The sequence below is a fragment of the Lepidochelys olivacea genome (assembly GCF_965140295.1).
Source record: "Lepidochelys olivacea isolate rLepOli2 genome assembly, chromosome: 7".
NCBI classification, from domain to species: Eukaryota; Metazoa; Chordata; order Testudines; family Cheloniidae; genus Lepidochelys; species Lepidochelys olivacea.
The window spans coordinates 123,164,943-123,183,102 of record NC_140417.1 but is presented as its reverse complement, the minus strand read 5'-3'; the positions used below and the strand labels follow the sequence as shown (position 1 = coordinate 123,183,102).

At 60.5% G+C, this 18,160-nt stretch overlaps 1 protein-coding gene across 4 annotated transcripts in view; it reads right to left on the bottom strand.

Moving 5' to 3' along the window:
• The window catches only part of LZTS2 (leucine zipper tumor suppressor 2), a 49,709-nt gene that overhangs the window by 12,152 nt on the left and 19,397 nt on the right, over nucleotides 1-18,160 (bottom strand). For 2 of the 4 annotated variants that reach the window (XM_084635636.1, XM_084635633.1), the window contains exon 2: nucleotides 94-546. In XM_084635636.1, the coding sequence (XP_084491762.1) occupies nucleotides 94-507 (414 nt within the window). In that variant the 5' untranslated portion in view covers nucleotides 508-546. Of the gene's footprint in view, nucleotides 1-93; nucleotides 547-8,565; nucleotides 8,676-15,263; nucleotides 15,366-18,160 lie in introns of those variants that run through there. The other 2 variants (XM_084635635.1, XM_084635634.1) reach the window with 2 other exon arrangements.

The following is an 18,160-nucleotide window of genomic DNA, read 5'->3' as shown; positions in this document are numbered from 1 at the left end:
AGGCGGGATGCCCAGACCGGGTGCCCCAAAGGCCTGGCCCGGCAGGGGGAGGGGATGGACTCAGCCCGGCCACAGACGCCCCCCGATCTTCACCTTCTCCAGCTGCCCGGAGACGGGGACCAGCCTCGGGGGCGGCCCCTGCACGTGGCTGCTCCGAGCCCGCTCGTCCCGCGGCTCCTCGGCGTCGCTGCAGGGGCTGACGGGGGACACGGCCTCGGCCCAGAAGTCCTCGCTGGCGTAGGTGCCGCGCCCGGGCGCCAGGCCGGAGCAGAGCTTGGGGGGGGGCAGCCCCTGGAGGGGGGCGGCCTGGAGCAGCCCGTCCTGCTGGCGGAAGGGGCCGGGCGCGGCCTTGCAGGGCCTCTCGTGGCAGGGCCGGCCGGAGAGGAGGCTGCTGACGCTCCCCATGGCGCCGCGGGCGGAAGCGGGCGAGCGGGTGCTGGTGCGGAGCTGGGGGGCCGCCTCAGAAGCAGGCTCGATGGAGACGGGCCGGGTCTGCACTATGGCCATGGCGTGGGGGCCTCAGACGGCGGGGACCACGCAGGCAGCCTGCAGGGAGAGAGGGAAACCAGCACTGAGCCCCGCTGGGATGGAGCCCTTGGGCACCGCTGCCCCCCTCGCCCACTGCCCTCCCACGGAGGCACCGCTCCCCGCCCACCTGCAGGGGCACTGTCCCCCCCTTCACCCACCGCCTTCCTGCAGGGCCACCGCTCCCCACCCCCCCATATCGCCCACCTTCCAGGGACACCAGCCCACCGCCTGCCTGGGGGGCACTGCTCCCCACCCCCCCCGCCCGTGGGGACCCCACCGCCGACAATTGCTCCCCACCCCCGATATCGCTTGCCCAACTGCCAGGGAAACTGCCGGCCCACTGCCTGCCGCTCCCCCATCACTGGAAGAGCTGGGGGGAAGCCCAGGGCTGGGCTAGCAGGGGGCTGCGGGTCGGGAGTGAGGGGCACCAGCAGAGCTGAGAGAAACAGGGCGACACTGAGAAAGGGGAAACACAACAGACTCTCCAGGAGAAGCTCCCGGGTGGGGGGGTCCCCCAGGGAAAGGGGGGGCCCTTTGCTCAGCCATCTCGTCCTGGAGGGGACAGAGCCCCTGGGGGCAAACAACCCAGCCCTGATCCAGGTGGGGATGGGATAGATGGGGCAGGGGGGCTTGAGGGGGCCGGCCCCTGGAGGAGGCTCAGGGCCTCGGGGGGCTTTCAGTGCCCCCTTTGCCCCAGACTCCCCATGGCAGGGCTGGCACAACTCACTGCCCATTGAGGAGCTGCTGAGGCTGGCCCAGCGCCGTGCCCGTGGGGCAATGGGACAGAGAAGCACCTCCAGCCCCATGTCTCCTGTGCCATCAGGCCACGCGCTCCTGCTACAGCCATGGCCAGCCCGGGGGGTGGGGGGCAGCATAGCCCAGGGAAGACCCACTCGCTGCAGCCCCAGACCCTGAAGAATTCACACCCACCCACCCCCCACATTGCAGCACGCTGGGTGTGAGAGAACAGGCACGACTGGGGGGGGGAGGGGGAGGCTAGCACGAGGGCCGCCAGCTGGGCCGACCCCCCTGGATTGCACTGGGCACCCCAAAGCCAACGGCCGGCCCCCTTCCCAGGTGCTCCCCGGCGGGCTCCTGGCAACGTGGGCAGGATTCTGACCTGGCCAGGGCCCTGGCAAGGCCAGCCACATGCTGCCGGCCCCGGGGGCCCACCGGGACGGGCCCGGCCCCGCCGACCACCAGCACAGGAGAACAGCGCCCTCCTGTGAATGACGGAGTCAGCACTGGCGTGGGGCATCACGTGTGGTGAGCCAGGGAGACCCCAGGGGAGAGCTGCTTTGCTCCCGAAAATTCCCGTCGGTTCCGCGCATCCAGCTTGACCCACAAGGACGGCTGTGAGCACGCAGGGGGTGCAGGAGACTTGCCCACCCCCCAGCTGAGCACTGATGCCAGGCCGGCCTGTTCCTTACGCACCATTTGGCAGTGCTTGAGACAACTTCCTCTCCCTCCAGCCGGGTCACCACCAGCCCCAGGCCTCCCGTCAGCACGCTGGGGTTACAGAGGCTGGTGCCCGCATGCCCACAGCCCATGCAGCTGGCTCCGAGGATCTGCAGGGCCTGGGCTCACAGCTGCCTTGCTCCCCGCTCTGGGGGGCTCCCCCCCATCTCCACCCTGCTCCCAGGACCACACGGCTGCAGTGAGGAGCCCACCCAGCCGATCCAACACGGGTACAGGAGTCGGGGGCCTGGGAGGGGACCCACCTCTCAGCCCCAGCCAGCCCATAGCCCGGTCTCCCAGGGCATCCGGGGCTGGCGTGAGCCAAGCTTGGGGCTCCGTCCAGCCCACAGCAGGCAAGGGACCGCAGTACAGACACCACCGGGTCACTGGCATTCGCTGCCCCCTCTGCCCACCAAGGCGTCAATGACTGGGCCATGCAACCAGCGGCCTCCAGGCCCCTTTGGGCGCCAGTACGCGGGGAGGGGCTGCCCTGCTGGCCAAAGGTCCCTGAGCTTCTGGGTAGCTTGCCACCATGCCACACACGCCCGCTGGGTGGGGGGAGCCTGGTATGGGGCCCCATGCTCGTCCCTGCATCCCCGAGGCAACCGCTCTGCCCCAGCCCCACTCCTCCTCCGGCCTCTGCATGGTTCTGTCTGCACCACTCTGCCCCAAACCCCCCAGTCTCCCCCCCAAGCATGGCCCCTGCCTGCACCGCTCCCCCTCAGCCTCCCACCACTCTCTGCAGAGCTCAGGGGAGAGTCTAGGTTCTGCCCCGCCCCCCAGGGGCTCCCATATGCCAGTGGCACAAGCCAGCCTCCCTGCCTGGCAAATTCAGGCAGCCCACGAGGCAGCGTCTGCTCTCCCCACCCTGCCAGCCAGCCATGGGTCAGGGTCGCTGAGCAGGGACACCCCCGCTCCCCACGCCAGGCCTGGCTCCCTGCACCAGCGACGGGTCTGAGGCCTGGACATATTCGGAGCAGAGCCCGATTCCTCCTAGCCAAGCCCAGAAACCGGGCACAGAGCAGCTCTTTAAACCAGCCCAGCTAGGACCACTCCCAGCCCCACATCCTCCCCGACTGCCACGGGCGTTTGCACAGAAGCCGGATCTTCGTTCCTGGCCCGGCTCCTGCTGCCGCATTCCCCCTCTGATGTCAGGGTCCTCTCGGTCCTCTCCTGGCACAAACAGCATCGCCCGGCAACCGGCCTGGGCCGGGCGCGGATTAGGGAGCAGTAATCCAGCAGCAGCCACTCAACTCGGAGGGGACAAAAGAGACGGTTTTCCAGTAAATGCCCCTGGCAGAGCCACACCTGAACCAACAGCCCAGAAACTGGGGGGCACCCGGATCCCAACTTCACGGCTGGGCCGTCTGATTCGAACCGAGCACCCCAAGCACCCCAGAACCTCCGCCGGCAGGCCCAGCCAGAGACAGGGCGAGGGGGAGAACAGACTCTAAGCAGGAAGGGGTTTCTTCGGGGGGAAGTTAAGGGGATTGTCCAGGGAACCCGTGAGCTTGTGTTTCTTTAAATCAGAGCAGGGGCGAGCGAGCTACAAACCTGATCCAACACACACAGCCGAGCGCGCGCGCCGGCCGCAGGCCCCAGCAGCTGCTTGGTTCGCTGGCTTCGACACGGCCGGGGAATCGTGGGTGCTAGAACCCCACGAAGCGGCAGGGAGCCAGGGGACGAGGTCTCTGCAGCAAGAGGCCAGGGCTGCCTCGGCTGCAGGGACCTGGCCCGCGGAGGGCGAGCCGGCAGGCGGTGCGTGGACACGCTCTGGGAGCGGCAAGGCCCTGTCCGATCAGAGGGAAGACGTTTCCCCCCCGGCCTGTGTGACCGGGGCGCTCAGGTGGGCAGAGCACGAGTCCACACTTCACATGGGCACAGGCAATTGGGCTGCGACACCAGACGCAGTTTCCGGTGCCCCTAGTCAGTTTCACAGCCCGGTCCTCAGGTTTCCCGATCCATCCGGATTGAAGGTCTAGAACCCGGGCGCAGGAGCCCGACACACACAGGGGGCAGCAGCTGCTCTTGAATCTCTTCAGTCACATTTATAAACACCGCCCCTCCCGCCCCGTTGTGTGTGTCAAAGCCCCAGGGAGGGCGAGAAGACAGGACACCGTGCAGTGGGGTGGCAGCCAGCACCATCCAGGGACCAAGTGGGGCAGGACACGCTCCAGATGCCAGCCAGCCATTTACAAATCAAATAGCCCAGCTCCCGCCCACACAGAGCAACCAGACAGACGCCCCCGCCGCCTTGCACACCCCACAACCCTGGCACGCCGGCCGCCACTCCTGGCTACGCCCCCTAGCACTCTGCACTCATCAACAAGGCCATGGGGAAGGCCACAAAAGAGACGCTAGGTTGGGGTTGATAAGGCTCCTGGGCTGGGACTCAGGAGACTTTGGGTCAAGTCCCATCTCTGCCACTGACTTGTCATGTGACCTCGGGTGAGTCACTGACTCATTCTGTGCCTCAGTTTCCCCACCCGCAAAATGGGGATGGCCACTCCCTCCCTCGCAACAGGGGCTGTGTGGGTGGGAGAGTAAATCCGGGCCGTACAAGGAGCTAGACAGACGAAAAGCCCAAACAGGAAACAACAAGGCCAGAGAAATGAGTTCGAGGACTCCCTGGAGACGACTCAGCGGCCCAGCTGAGCAGGGCCTGACCCTTTAAGAGCCATTCCCGCCTCACCAAGCACCAGGGCCCCGTGAGGAACACACGGAGTTAACGAGCGATGATCATGTGCCCACGGACCCAGAGCGATGCCCCCTCACTGCCCTGCCCCACCCCTACAGCAGGTGCTGGTTCAGTAGGGAAGCAGGATGGAGACAGATACCACCTGCTACACCAAGTTCCCTCTCCCCTCCCCCCCAGCTCTGCTGATGCCCCTCAATCCCGACCCGTAGTCCCTCCCCTGCGCAGGACCTGCTCTCTGCTGTAACCCCCACCACTGAGCGGCCCTGCAATAGAAGAATGGTCCCAGCCATGCCCCACGAGGGGGGGGCCGCGACGCAGCCTGGTAGAGTTAGGGAGCACCCCAGCCTTGCCAGCAGACCCAGGGTTGCTGCGCCTTGGGGCCCTGCCCACAGGAGTCACTGTACAGGCACGACCCAGCCATCCCAGGCAGGGAGGGGCTGATGGTCTGAGCACATGGGTTAGAACCCTCCCACACTCCATGCCTCAGTTTCCCCATCTGTAAAGGGGGCTGCAAGGCCCAGGGCTGGGAGACTGAATGCCGGCTCCCCCCTTGGCCAGGGCTGGCCGGTCCCCATGCTAGGCTCTGCACTCTTCCCCCGGGAGACAATCCCCCAGGCTCACAACCCCCACAACCCGGCCTGCATCTCCCTTGGCTCAGAGCCATGCCCTCCCTGCTCAGCCCCCACCCATCTCACCCCGGCCCAGCGTGCTTTGTTGCCGGCTCTGTTTGTCTGGCAGTTGGAGGCTCCTGTATTAGCTTGGAGCCAGCAGCTCCTCTGCACCCCCAGCCTGGCCAGGGCCCCCTCCAGCAAGCGAGGGGGATGGGGGAGACCTCCCCTCCCCCGCCCATCCCACCTCCCTCCAGGGCAGGGGAGGCATCTGCTGAAGTTATCAAGGTAGAAGCCCATCGGCCTGGAGCAGACTCAGTGACGCTGACACCACGGAGCGTCTGGGCCTGTCCCCGTTTCACGGGCCGTGGAGCACAGCCAGATCCGCCTGCCAAGAGACAACCCCCAGCTGCCCCGGCAGGCGTGGGAGCCTGCATCATCTCTCACCCCCAGCTCTGCCCGTACCCCTCCCTCCCGACCCGCAGCCCCCTGCTAGCCCAGCCCTGGGCTCCCCTCCAGCGCCCCTCAATCCGGACCCTCGGCCCCCTGGGCCTCTCTTGTGCAGAGGTGCCCATGGTGCCCGCCAGGAAGGGCACAGTCGGCAGGTGAGTTACTAGCAGAGACCCACCAATCTCACTGCACATGTGAGCTTGCCAGGGTCCGGGGCCAGGCCTGCTGAGGGGCTGAGTGCAGAGCCGCTCGCTGGATTCCCTGCCCTGTGGGCTAGGCTGGCCGAGATACAGGAGCCAAGGCCGGGATCCGGCCCAGAGCTTCTCAAGCCAGGCTCCGAACCGTGCAGATGCCCCGGACCCCCAGGCCCTGAGCCCCCCGCAGGAGCACGTGGGCTGGTGGGAGGCTGCATCCAGCCACAGAGCAGCCCATTCCTCCCCCCCTCCCTCCCCCGCCAGCCCACGTGCCCCTCCCCTACGCGGCCTATTTCCCCAGGCTGGGAGGACAAAGCCCAGCGAGTTGCAGGCTCTCCAGGCTCGGCTGCTGCTCCTCTGCACGAGGAGTCCCCCGGGGGTCCACGTGGGGGGCAGCCATGCCGAGGGGGGCTGGGGGGGGTTAGTCAGGCCATGCTCCTCAAGAACCTCTCCCCCAGCGTCCCTTGTCCTACTGGGAGATCAAGGCCCGGGAAGAAAGTTACAAGGGTGCTGAGCCCACGTGGGGTGGGGTGGGGTGGGGGGGCTCACTAATGAGCAGGGCCAGTCCCCTGGGTCCCCAATACATCTGACCCCCAACCATTGCCTTTCTGCACCAAGGGAACCCTACAGAGCTGCCGCTGCCCCCCCATGGGCCCATCAGTGCGGAGGGGGCCTGGCACTGCAGGGCAGGTAGACAGCCAACCCAGCCAGCTCCTCGGGGGATGGCCCAGGAGCCATGCCCCCAACAAGCCAGACCTACAGATACCGAGTTCACCCCACACAACCAGGCTGCCACTGCTGACCCCCGACATCAGTAATGGGAGCTGGGGGGGGGCACTCCCCAAACTCAGCCTCCCCCGCCCTACCCCCTTGCCGTGGCTTTGTTCAGCCTGTGTCTCTGGGGTCCAACTGATCCCACCCTCCGGGGAGATCCCTCCGCCCCCCCCCAGCAAAGCCCCCCTTGTTCAGGCCCTACCCATCGCTGGGGTCGGCCCCCAGCCCAGCCTGATCCCCACACCTGGAGCCTCATGTGGGTCGCTCCCAGCCCCCTGCTCCACTTGGAGCTGCCCGGCCCAGCGAGTAGCCCTCGACGCCGAGGGGCCCAGAGCGGGACCAGGCTACGCCAGCCAGGGGCAGACCGCGAGAGACTAGACTGGCAGAGCTATGGGCCCTTCCCTCTGGGGCCAGTGGGTAACCCCGTCGAATCCACCCCACCAGCCAGGTGCCGGGTGCCGGGACCAGTGCCGAGGGGCCCAGAGCGGGACCAGGCTACGCCAGCCAGGGGCAGACCGCGAGAGACTAGACTGGCGGAGCTATGGGCCCTTCCCTCTGGGGCCAGTGGGTAACCCCGTCGTATCCACCCCACCAGCCGGGTGCCGGGACCAGGGCCCTCCCGCTGCGGGCGTGCGGGGCTCCGCGGCCGGCCAGCGTTCCCAGCAGGCCCCGAGGGACTCCGAGGAGCCTCTGGCACGCAGCCCCCACTTGCCGCTCGGTGCCGGCAGGTTTCCCAGGCCTGGCACGTGGCGTGAGGCCAGGCTGCGTCAGGAGAACAAGGCGGGCGGCTCCAGGGGGCTGCACCGTGCCAAGGAAGCCAACGTGCCATGCAGCGATGCGGGGAGAGATGCTCCAGCCCCACTGGGAGCCCCACAGAGCGTGGCCGGCCGCAGCCCCCAGGACAGAGACAGGCACAGAGGCCTGCCCCTGGGCCGGGCTCCCCACAGCCACCTGGCACCAACTCCACGGATAAACAGCATCCAACAGCACGGTGCCATCCTGGGCAATCTGGTGCCCCCCACCACACACGGACCAGCCTGGCACCTCCAGCCCCCTGTGCCCCATACCACACACGGACCAGCCTGGCACTTCCAGCCCCCTGTGCCCCGTGCCCGCCACCACACATGGACCAGCCTGGCACCTCCAGTCCCCTGTGCCCCCCACCACACACGGACCAGCCTGGCACTTCCAGCCCCCTGTGCCCCATATCCCCCCCACGCACCAACCAGCCTGGCACCTCCAGCCCCCTCGCCCCGTACCCCCCACAGACCAGCCTGGCACCTCCAGCCCCCTGTGCCCCATATCCCCCCCACGCACCAACCAGCCTGGCACCTCCAGCCCCCTCGCCCCACACAGGCCAGCCCGGCCGCTCGCCGTCCCACGGGGCGCCCCGGCGGGATTCCCGCAGCCCCGCAAGGGGCCCCACGCGGGTGCAATGGGGCAGCCGGCCCTGGGGGACGGGGAAAAGGGGGCTGGGGGCAGGAGGAGGCTGGAGGAGGGGGGCAGAGGACGCGGCGGGGGGGCAAAGGAGGAGAGCAGAGGACGCGGGGGCGGGGCAGAAGGGGGCAGAGGAGGGAGGGGACTGGGGAGAGGAGGAAGGGGGCAGAGGACGCGCGGGGGGCAGGAGGAGGGGACAGAGGAGGAAGGGGGTTGGGGGGCAGGAGGAGGGGGCAGAGGACGCGGCGGCGGGGCAGAAGGGGGCAGAGGACGCGCGGGGGCTGGGGAGGGGGAGTGGGGCAGAGGGCGGGGGGGCAGAGGACGCTGGGGGGGCAGGGCCTGGCTCCCGGCCCCCCCACCTGCTGCTCCCCGCGCCCCAGCGGGATCGGGGCCGGGATCGGTCCCCCCCCGCACCCACCTTCGCCGGCCGCCTCCATGTCGCGCTGCCGGGCGGCCCCGCCCGCTCGGCTCGGCTCGGCCCGGCCCGGCCGCCGGCTGGAATCGGCCCCGCTCGGTCCCGCCCCCTGCCCGGACTGGCCCCGCCCCCAGCCCCGCTCGGGCCCGCACTGGCCCCGCCCCCTGCCCCGCTCGGCCCCGCCCCGATCTGCACCCCTGCCCCGCCCCCTGCCCGGACCGGTCCCGCCCCCAGCCCCGCTCGGCCCCGCCCCCTGCACCCGACAGCATTCTGCCATACCCCCCCCACTGCCCCATGAACTCCACCAGGGCACCCCCACAGTCCCGCACCCTCCGCTGCACCCCCCACTCGCTGTCCCCGGCTCTCCCTGTCCTCCCCCTCACAACCCTGGATGGGGTTCTCCTGCCAACACCCCCTGGGAGGCAAGGCAGGGCTGTTGTCCCCATGGTACAGATAGGGAAACTGAGGCACAGAGCGGCTAAGCGACTTGCCCAAGGGCACACACGAAGCAGCCCACACACTTGGAACTCCACTGGGAGCCTCCCCAGCCCCAGCCCACTGCCATGCCCTTTGGCTGAGAACGACCACACTCATGTCACCCCACGGGGCAACACCAAGGGCTGCCCTGCATCAGAGGGGAAACCCCAGTGCATGTCACAGAGCACCCCCCTCAAAGCAGGCTTCTGGAGCACACAACATGGGTCCGGGGGAGGGGGGGGTCACTGCAACCGCAGGAACACTCAGCGCCAGGCTAGATGGGCGCTGCCAGGCACCCTGAGCAGGGAGCATGGCACACATGGGCCGAGCCTGCACTCCTCAGGGAGGAGAGGCAGTGTGGCCTACCGGTTAGAGCTATGGGCTGGGACATCAGGACTCCTGGGTTTTATTTGTGCCTTTCACAGGACCCACCTAGGGCTGGATTTTCCGGGGTGCTGTGCACCTCCCATGCCAGTTGGAATCAGTGGGCGCTACAGGTGCCAGCCAGGCACCCAGAATCAAGAGGCACTGTTGAAAATGTTGGCTCTTTGTGCTTCTGGTCCCTGTCTGTGCGCTCGGGGCAAACGGCCCAGCACAATGTGGGGACCGCAGTCTGAGCCGGGGGCCCCACGGCAGGGTGAGGTCGGGCGGGGCAGTTGCTAGAACCTCATTCCTCAGGAGATCTGAATATTTCCACGGCTGATCATCGGCTGCTGGGTGGGAAGTCCGAGGAAAATCCCTGTACAGGTTTGTGAGTTACTAGAGATTGTGCACCACTTGGATGTAAGGAAGAGCACGGACTGTCTTTTTGGTCTGTGTCCGTACAGCCCCTAGCACAATGGGACCTCATGCGAGCACCTACGTGTTGTGATAATACACACAATACGTGACAGTGACAATCAAGAGAGACGATTAGACAATGGCTGACAGGTTTAAGACTGACTTCTCTCCCCAGGAGCTCAAAACCAGCTGGGAACCCCCCCAGGCTGGATGTGTGAACCACCCAGCTACCGCTACGCTAAAAACCACTAGGGAAGAGGCTGAGTTTTGCTGTTGAAAATGGAAACGTCACAAGATGAAGAAGAAGGAAGCCAGGCTAAACAGCGACATCGGCTTCCTGAGCAAATGCAAGAAACAAAACAACATGCCCAGAGGACTCGCCAATAACCACCCTCTGATCACTATACGCCACTCCAGATATGGCGAACAACTCTGCAGACAGACTTCAGAGACGCTGGGGAACCATCTACTGCACCCCTCGTGCTCCAGAAGGGACCATCTCAAAGTAGAGATCATCCCTTGCTCCCACACATTGGAAGAGAAAAAAGCCAGACACCTACCTGGAGATCATGCAGGACACTCAAAACAATGACAGCCACCCAACACAAAAACAAGGTGTGTAACTGACTTCAACGACCTCCTACCCAACCTCCGGGAGAAACCACAGCACTGGGACCCCCCCCCCATGGCCACCACACAACACCCCAGTGTCGTCAACCTAGCAAGACAGCCCCTGCCTGGAACTATCTGCATTCTTCAAGGAGCTGAACCAACCTGATACCATCCTAACCTGCGGAAAACCAGAAGAATTCTTCCGCCAACTACACCCCCAAGCATTCTTTCACCTCCCTGCCCGCAGTCATCAGCTGACTGGACACCCTCAGCGGGCAAAACCACACACTGGATCGTTACCTCGATTGCGTCAATGGAAAAAAACCCTCCACTGTGAAATCCGTAACCAACATCACAGCCCCGACTAGGGCCTGGGCTATGTTACAAAGTTAGATCGACATCAGCTGCCTTGTCTGGATCTGGTTACCAGAGTCAACCCTCAAAGTTCGCCAGCAGCTGCCCACAATGCCTGACACTGACCTGCTCTGATCACAGTTGGGAACTCCACTGCTCAGGGGTCACAGAGACCGGAAGCGCCCCCTCCCCTCCCCTCCCCTTCCCCCTTTACAACCCCACACATTTTTGAAGCCTTTTCCTGATTGCCCAGCGTGGTATGCTCACCTAGCAGCTCTGCCCAGCTGGCCGGGCCGGCTCCACGCTCCTGTCACACTCTGGCACGGAGCAGACAGGAGATACGGGATCTCCTGGGCCTCGGGGGAGAAGAGGCCATGCAAGCCCAGCTACAGACCAGAAGTCGAAACGTGGACACCTAGGAGCAGATTGCATGGGGGACGCTGGAGAACGGGTATCGCAGGAACCAGTGACAGAGCCACGTGAAAGCCTAGGAACTGCGGCAGGCAGATCAGAAGGCCAGGGAGGCCAATACTTGATCCACAGACCTGCTGCTTTTACAAAGAGCTGCGTGCCACAATTTGGTGGAGACCCCGTCCCATCCCGCATGGCACCGGGGATACCTCCAAGGAGCATGAGTCACAGACCCCTAGCTTGAACAGCGAGGTCGAAGGCAGGTGACATGAGCCCAGGGGATCCAGCTATGCCACGAGCCAGGACCTCTGAGACTCCACCACAATCCAGTCAGTCCTGGCAGTCGAGCAGGGGCGAGCCCGATAAGGGGAAGGAACCTTGGGTAAGTGTGTCAATGTATTTCCCATCACATTAATTTAGTTGCACTAGAAGAAGCAGTGGTACAAGAAAAAGAGGTAGAGATATCCGCTTTTCGTTCCCCTGCACAGTTAAGGCAGGGGGGATGTGGAGCAGTTTGTTTATCTACACAGAGATGTCCCTTGAATCCTCCTGAGAGATCTCGATAAAACTTTCAGGGAGGTTCTCTGCAATCCTCTCCCAACGGTTTCTAGAGATGGCAGCTTTATTCCTTCCTTCACGGTAGGACACTTTCCCATGCCAACTGGTGATCACTTCAGCAGGCACCATTGCAGTAAACAAGTTAATGGCATACGGCCCTGGGCAGCTTCAGGTCACCAGCAGCAGCGGTGGTCTCTGTGCCTTCGTTCCCCTTGAGTGAGATATCAGCTAAAATCACCATCGCCGGGAAAACAGGGCTGGTATCCAGGGCCATTGCCCGACACTCTTCACGTCTTGCAAACGAGCAATTCCCTCCTCGTTCCCCTCGCCTCTGGTGGACCATACTCACCATGGCCAGTACCGCAATTGGTGCTGTGCACAAGCCCTCCGAAGCAGAAGCGTCAATAAGCAGGTCTTGTTTAAATCTTTAGGGGAGCAAGGGAAAGCAGGTCTAAACCCTAACTTTCCATTTCCCTTGTGACTATAGTGACAATGGTACCTCTGGGTGTTTTATCTATACCTGCTTGCGTTGCAGCCTTGAGTGGTTCCCTCTCCACACCCATGGAACACCTGAGCAAGATGAGGAGGAGAAAAAAAAGAGGACTTGAGATGACACGTTAAGTGAGATCCTACAAGCCGGTGCTGCATCAGACCATGAGCAAAGGGGAAGGAGGGTGAATATTGCAGACAGCCTGGGGAAGGAATGAGTGGACAGAAGAAAGGCCCAGGAGTCCCAGCAAGACAAGCAGAGGGAAATGCACCAGGACACAATGGGGCTTCTCCACCAGCAAACGCAGATGCTGCAGACTCTTGGGACCTCCAGACTGAACAATCCTGGGCTCGATTCCCATTGCAGTCCCTACGCCACCCCCCAGCCCCATAGCATTCCATATGGCCTCAGGGCCCACACGCCTACCCCTACCATCCCACACCAGGAGAAAGCATCGACAGCCACAGCTTCACATGCACTGACCTGTGACAGCCACGGTTGCTGTATGTGTAGGTTAAATGGACATGAATGTTCTTTCCCCTTGTTAACTTCCATTTCACTACTTTATTACTTTTCTATGTATTTTGTATGTAAATTGCACAGATTTTTTTTGCGTTGGTTTTGTTACCCAAAATTCTATTGTTTGGAAAATAATTCATCTTTATTTGTTCCCAATGTATGCTGCAAAGAGCAAAGAAAGCACCCACTTCAGTACTTGTTACCATGCAGTGTGACAACTCATCGTCTTAGTGACAGTAATAATCATAAATGTACAGCAAGTACAACAAAATTATTCAGTGCATTGACAGTGCTATATTCACACATGTACACCAAGCACCACACAATTCTTAACAGGCCCCAAAACAGCAGCATCAGGTACAGCAGAGTACATCACAATGCATTACTGTGGCTCACTGTTAAAGTGCTCTTGCAAAGCCTCCCTGATCTGTATCACTCAGTGTTGAGCTCTTCTAACAGCCCTTGTGTCTGGCTGTTCAAACTCAGCCCACAGCCACTCCACCTCTGCCCTACCCCCCAGTGGCAAGTTTCCCCCCTTTGCTTCGCAGAGATTATGCAGGTCACAGCAAGCAGCTATAACCATTGGGGGTTTTTTTCACGGAGATCCAATTTTGTGAGTATACAACGCCAACATCCCTTCAATCTACCAAAAGCACATTCAGCAGTCATTCTGCACCTGCTGAGCTGGTAGCTGAATCTTTCCTCGATGCTGTTGAGGTAGCCAGTATGCGGTTCCATGAGCCAGGGGAGAAAGGGGTTGTCTGGGTCCCTCAGGACCATTATTGGCATTTCAACATTGCCAGTGGTATTCCGCTAGTTGGGAAAGAAGGCCCCTGCTTGTAGCATTCTGAACAGTCCTGCGTTCTTAAAGATGCGAGAGTCAGGCACCTTCCCTGACCAGCCAATGTTCATGTCAGTGAAGCATCCCTGGTGACCACCCAGCACTTGCACAACCATGGAAAAGTAGCCCTTTCTGTCGATGTACTCTGTGCAAGGTGGGCTGGTGCTAAAATAGACGTGTGAATGCCATCTAATGCTCCACACCAGTTAGGAATCCCATTGCAGCAAATCCATCCACTATGTCCGACATATTGCTGAGACTCTCAGGCTGGCATAGCAGGAGGTGATTAATGGCCCCATGTGCTTGCATGACAATGGCCCCCACAGTGGATTTGCCAACTCCCCAAATGATTCCCACTGACCAGTGGCAATCCAACATTGCAAGTTTCCACAGCCCCTGGCTTCTCCACTGTCAGTACAGCTCTCATTCCGGTGTCCCTGGGCTGGAGGGCGGAAGCGAACTTGGGACACAGATCCAGGAACATGGCCTCCCACATCCAAAAGTTCTGCAGCCACCATTTGTCATTCCAAGCCTACATTACAATGCAATCCCAGTCAGTGCTCGTTTCTCAGGCCCAGAAGCGACGGTCCACCGTGTGCCGCTGATCTGTGAATGCCATCAACAACCTTGAATTGGTTCTCGGTCTGTCCCCCAGCAATCTGTCCTCCAAGCAATCATCGTGTTCCTCGCTGATTTGGTTCTTCTTGCGGCTCTGCAAATACCAAAAGATCGTGCGTCTTGTGCTTGCAATGCCCATGACAATAATGCAGAACTGTGCAGGTTCCAGCTTCTGTCAGAGAGGGCAGATAGCGAGGCGGGCCGCGTGAGTTCATGGGATTTTTTTTAAAAGGTGCAAAAATTATGGGATGTAGAAAATTGCATGCTGGGAAGTTGTCACCTTGCTCCCAGTCACCCCTGTGCAACTGCTTTCTGCCCCATCATGCATTGCCAAAACTTCCCAAGAGACAGTGCGCTGGAGGATGGCACGTTGCATACTGGGCTACCTACCCGTGGTGCACCCCCAGCGCCGATGCAAGGAGCCAAGGATGCATAGGCACAAGTGATAGACTAACTGCGGCAGCTCCATGCTGACGTAACTTGCGTTGGTAAAAGCGTTTAGTGTAGACACGGCGTTTCGCTCTGCTGCCAGGAGGACAGCTATCTTGTCCTGAAATCCAACCACCAGCTAGTGATCAAACCAGCGGGCAAAGGGGGCGCTCTCGCAGTCCTTAATTACGATGACCACAGCGTCAGTGCTGCGAACATCTGCAATGGTGCTTATATATTTGGTAGCTGAATATCGTGCACCGGTATGGAGCAGATGCGGCCACACACGACGTGTGGACACCCAGCTGAATACAGGGATGCGGCACATCCCGGGAACCCTTCCGTCAACTCCAACACCATGGCGACCTGTTCTGTCAAACTGCTCCCCCGCCGGCAGGCCAAACTGCTGCGATGCTCCACGAAGCTCAGCGAATCCAGGAAAACAGATGTTTCCTATCCACCCAGACCTCAACAACCCTCCCCCCCCACCACCAGCATCTTAAGTCCCGCAAGCCTTTCTGGGAACATTCGTTTAGCCTCATGCAATCAGGTGACAATCAGAAGGAGGCTTGCAAAGCAGATTGGGCTAAACAAGACTTTAAAAATAAGCACCTTGTGCCGGATCCCACGCAGGAGGTTCCTGGGTTTGACCTTCCACAGTCATCTTGGTCAACTCTGAATCAAATCCGAACCAACCACGGTAGATGCAGGCATCTAATGCACAAACGGAAAATCAAGAACTCCCCAGCGTGCAAGTGTGGTTCCCCACAACAGACCAACCAACATCTCACCACCTGCAGCCCAATTTATGAATATGAAGGAGGCATCACTGCAATAAATTCTGCCACTCCTGCTGTAGCCACCTGGCTCGATCGGCTTCAGGTGAAATTGTAATTGCTGCTCTACCCCAGCCATATGGAAGAAGAAGAAGAAGTTGACAATGTCAACGAGGCCAACAGACAACTCTCTGACACCACCCACTGTGAAGAACTCAAAGACCCCACACCACAGTTCACCCAGGAGTTTAACAATACCATCACACCTTCCCCAAACAACTCCAAGAAACACTTTACAAGCCCATCCCCCACAAGCCCACATCAGGGATCTTCTACGTGCTTCCCAAGATACACAAACAACATCCGATGAGTTGAGCTGTAGCTCACGAAAGCTCATGCTCAAATAAATTGGTTAGTCTCTAAGGTGCCCCAAGTACGCCTTTTCTTTTTGCGAATACAGACTAACACGGCTGCTACTCTGAAAGGTAACCCAGCAGACCCATTGTATCTGGTCGCAGCACTAGGACTGAAGATGTATCGGGACTCACAAAAACCAGCCTCAAACCACTCACTGCACAATAGGGCCAGCTTCCTCCAGGACAGCTGACTTCCTCCAGAAACTCTGCACCATTAACAACTGCCCTCAGAACCACATCCTTGCCACCCTGGGTGTCACCTCTCTATACACCAACATCCCTCACCATGACGGCATTGCTGCCTGCCTCAAGTATCTAAAAGATAATGCACAACGCTCAGAAATCCACCCGGAACACATTGCCAAACCCATCCATTTCATCCTCAGCCACAGTAGCTTCACATTCAACAACAAACACGTTGTCCGAACCATGGGAACAGCCACGGGTACAAGGAGAGCTCCGCAATGTGCTGACCTCTCCATGGGCCACCTTGAGGAAGAATTTCTGGACAGATGCACCACAAAACCAATGATACACCTGAGAAACATCAATGATATTTTCATCCTCTGGACAGACCTGAACTCCCTCCTAGATTTCCACCACCACTTCAACTACCACCATCCATTCAACTCTCTAGAATACTCCCACGCCAGCATCAACTTCCATCACAATCTGCTTCAGCAATGGAACCCGACAGACAACTATATACAAGAAGCCCACAGATCGGCACACCTCCCTTCACAGATCCAGTCACCACCCAAAATGCACCGAGACATTGGTTATCTACAGCCAGGCGCTCAGACACCACAGAACATGCTCCGAGGAGAAAGTCCTGGATACACACCTTAACACATGTAAACCGCCTTCACCAAACAAGGACACTCTACCGGAGAAGTAGATTGTGTCATGGAATGGGCCACCCAAATACCCCAGGAAAACCTTCAATATATAAAATACCCCAAAACCCACTGACCTCACACCTCTAATTGTCACCTACCACCCCACACTGGAACCCAGACAGGTATTATTAAACATTTACAACCCATATTTGATGGGGGCCCCATCCTGAAAGAAATCTTTTCTGAACCCCCTCTTCTGGCCTTCAAACAGTCTCCCAGTCTCATCATTAGAAACAAGCTCCCCACAGACCAAGATCCAGCAACTCAAAGCAGCACCAGCCCCTGCCAGAACAACATATGCAAAACCTGTAGACATATCACCAATGCTATAATGATCTACCTCCCCGCCCGCACCACAACACACTTTTCAAGATCCATGGGGCCCACACACCTATCACAACATGTGGTTTATCTCATCCAGTGCATCAAATACCCCAATACCAAGTATGTGGGTGAAACCAATGACAATACCCTCGAATGAGCTCACACAGGAAAATGATCAAACACAAAACCACCCTATCACCGCTGAGCAAACACTTTTCACAAAGGGATCACTCCCTAGCTGACCTCTCGCTCCTCGTCCTCAAAGGAAACCTGCAGAACACCTTCAAAAGATAAGCCTGGGAGCTTAAATTCCTAACTCTGCTAGACCCCCAACGCCATGCACTTGACAAACTCGTTGCAGGATCGGGGCCTTACCAATCAGAAAGCCCCTTTTCAGAGTGCACAGCGGGCATCTGCCCTTTGAGACATCACCACCAGGTGGCTCAGGCCCCGAGCCGGGAACAGCCTCAGACAAGGGCTCCTGCTAGATCAATCGGCAGGGGCAGGGGTCCATTTCTCTTTGAAGTGCCAACAGCAAAATCCTCCAAAAGATGTGAGTCCCACAGTGAGGATCCCTGCCCCCTGCCCCACATCTGTTGCTGGTGCCCCCGTGAACTCAGCTTGGCAGCAGAAGAAACCAAACCAAACAATAGCGGCGCCCTGACATACGCACAGCCGCTGACGGCCTGCACTCCCTCGTGGGTGGGAGTGCTCCAGGGCTCCCATGCCGGCCGGCCTCCTCCCCGGGGCTCTCTCTAGCCACCAAAGCAATTCGCTGCACAAAGCCGGGGTAACGCCAGGGCAGAGCCAGGAAAGCAAAGGGGGCGTGATGGGCACGGCTCAGTCACACCCGCTCGAGCATGCTGCACATGGAGATGCTTCCATGCGCTGGCTGGGGGGAAGCCCTCGCCCTTTGTGTCTGGACCACGTGCCAAGCTTGATGCAGGCGAGGAGCTCCCTATTGGCGCCGAAGGGGAGAGCTGTCTTTGGGTCAGGGGCAACATCTTTTATTGGACTAACAGCTGGTGGCAGAGGGGACATGCTTTCGGGCTCCACAGAGCCCATCTTCAGGTCTGGGGAAGGTCACCGGAGAG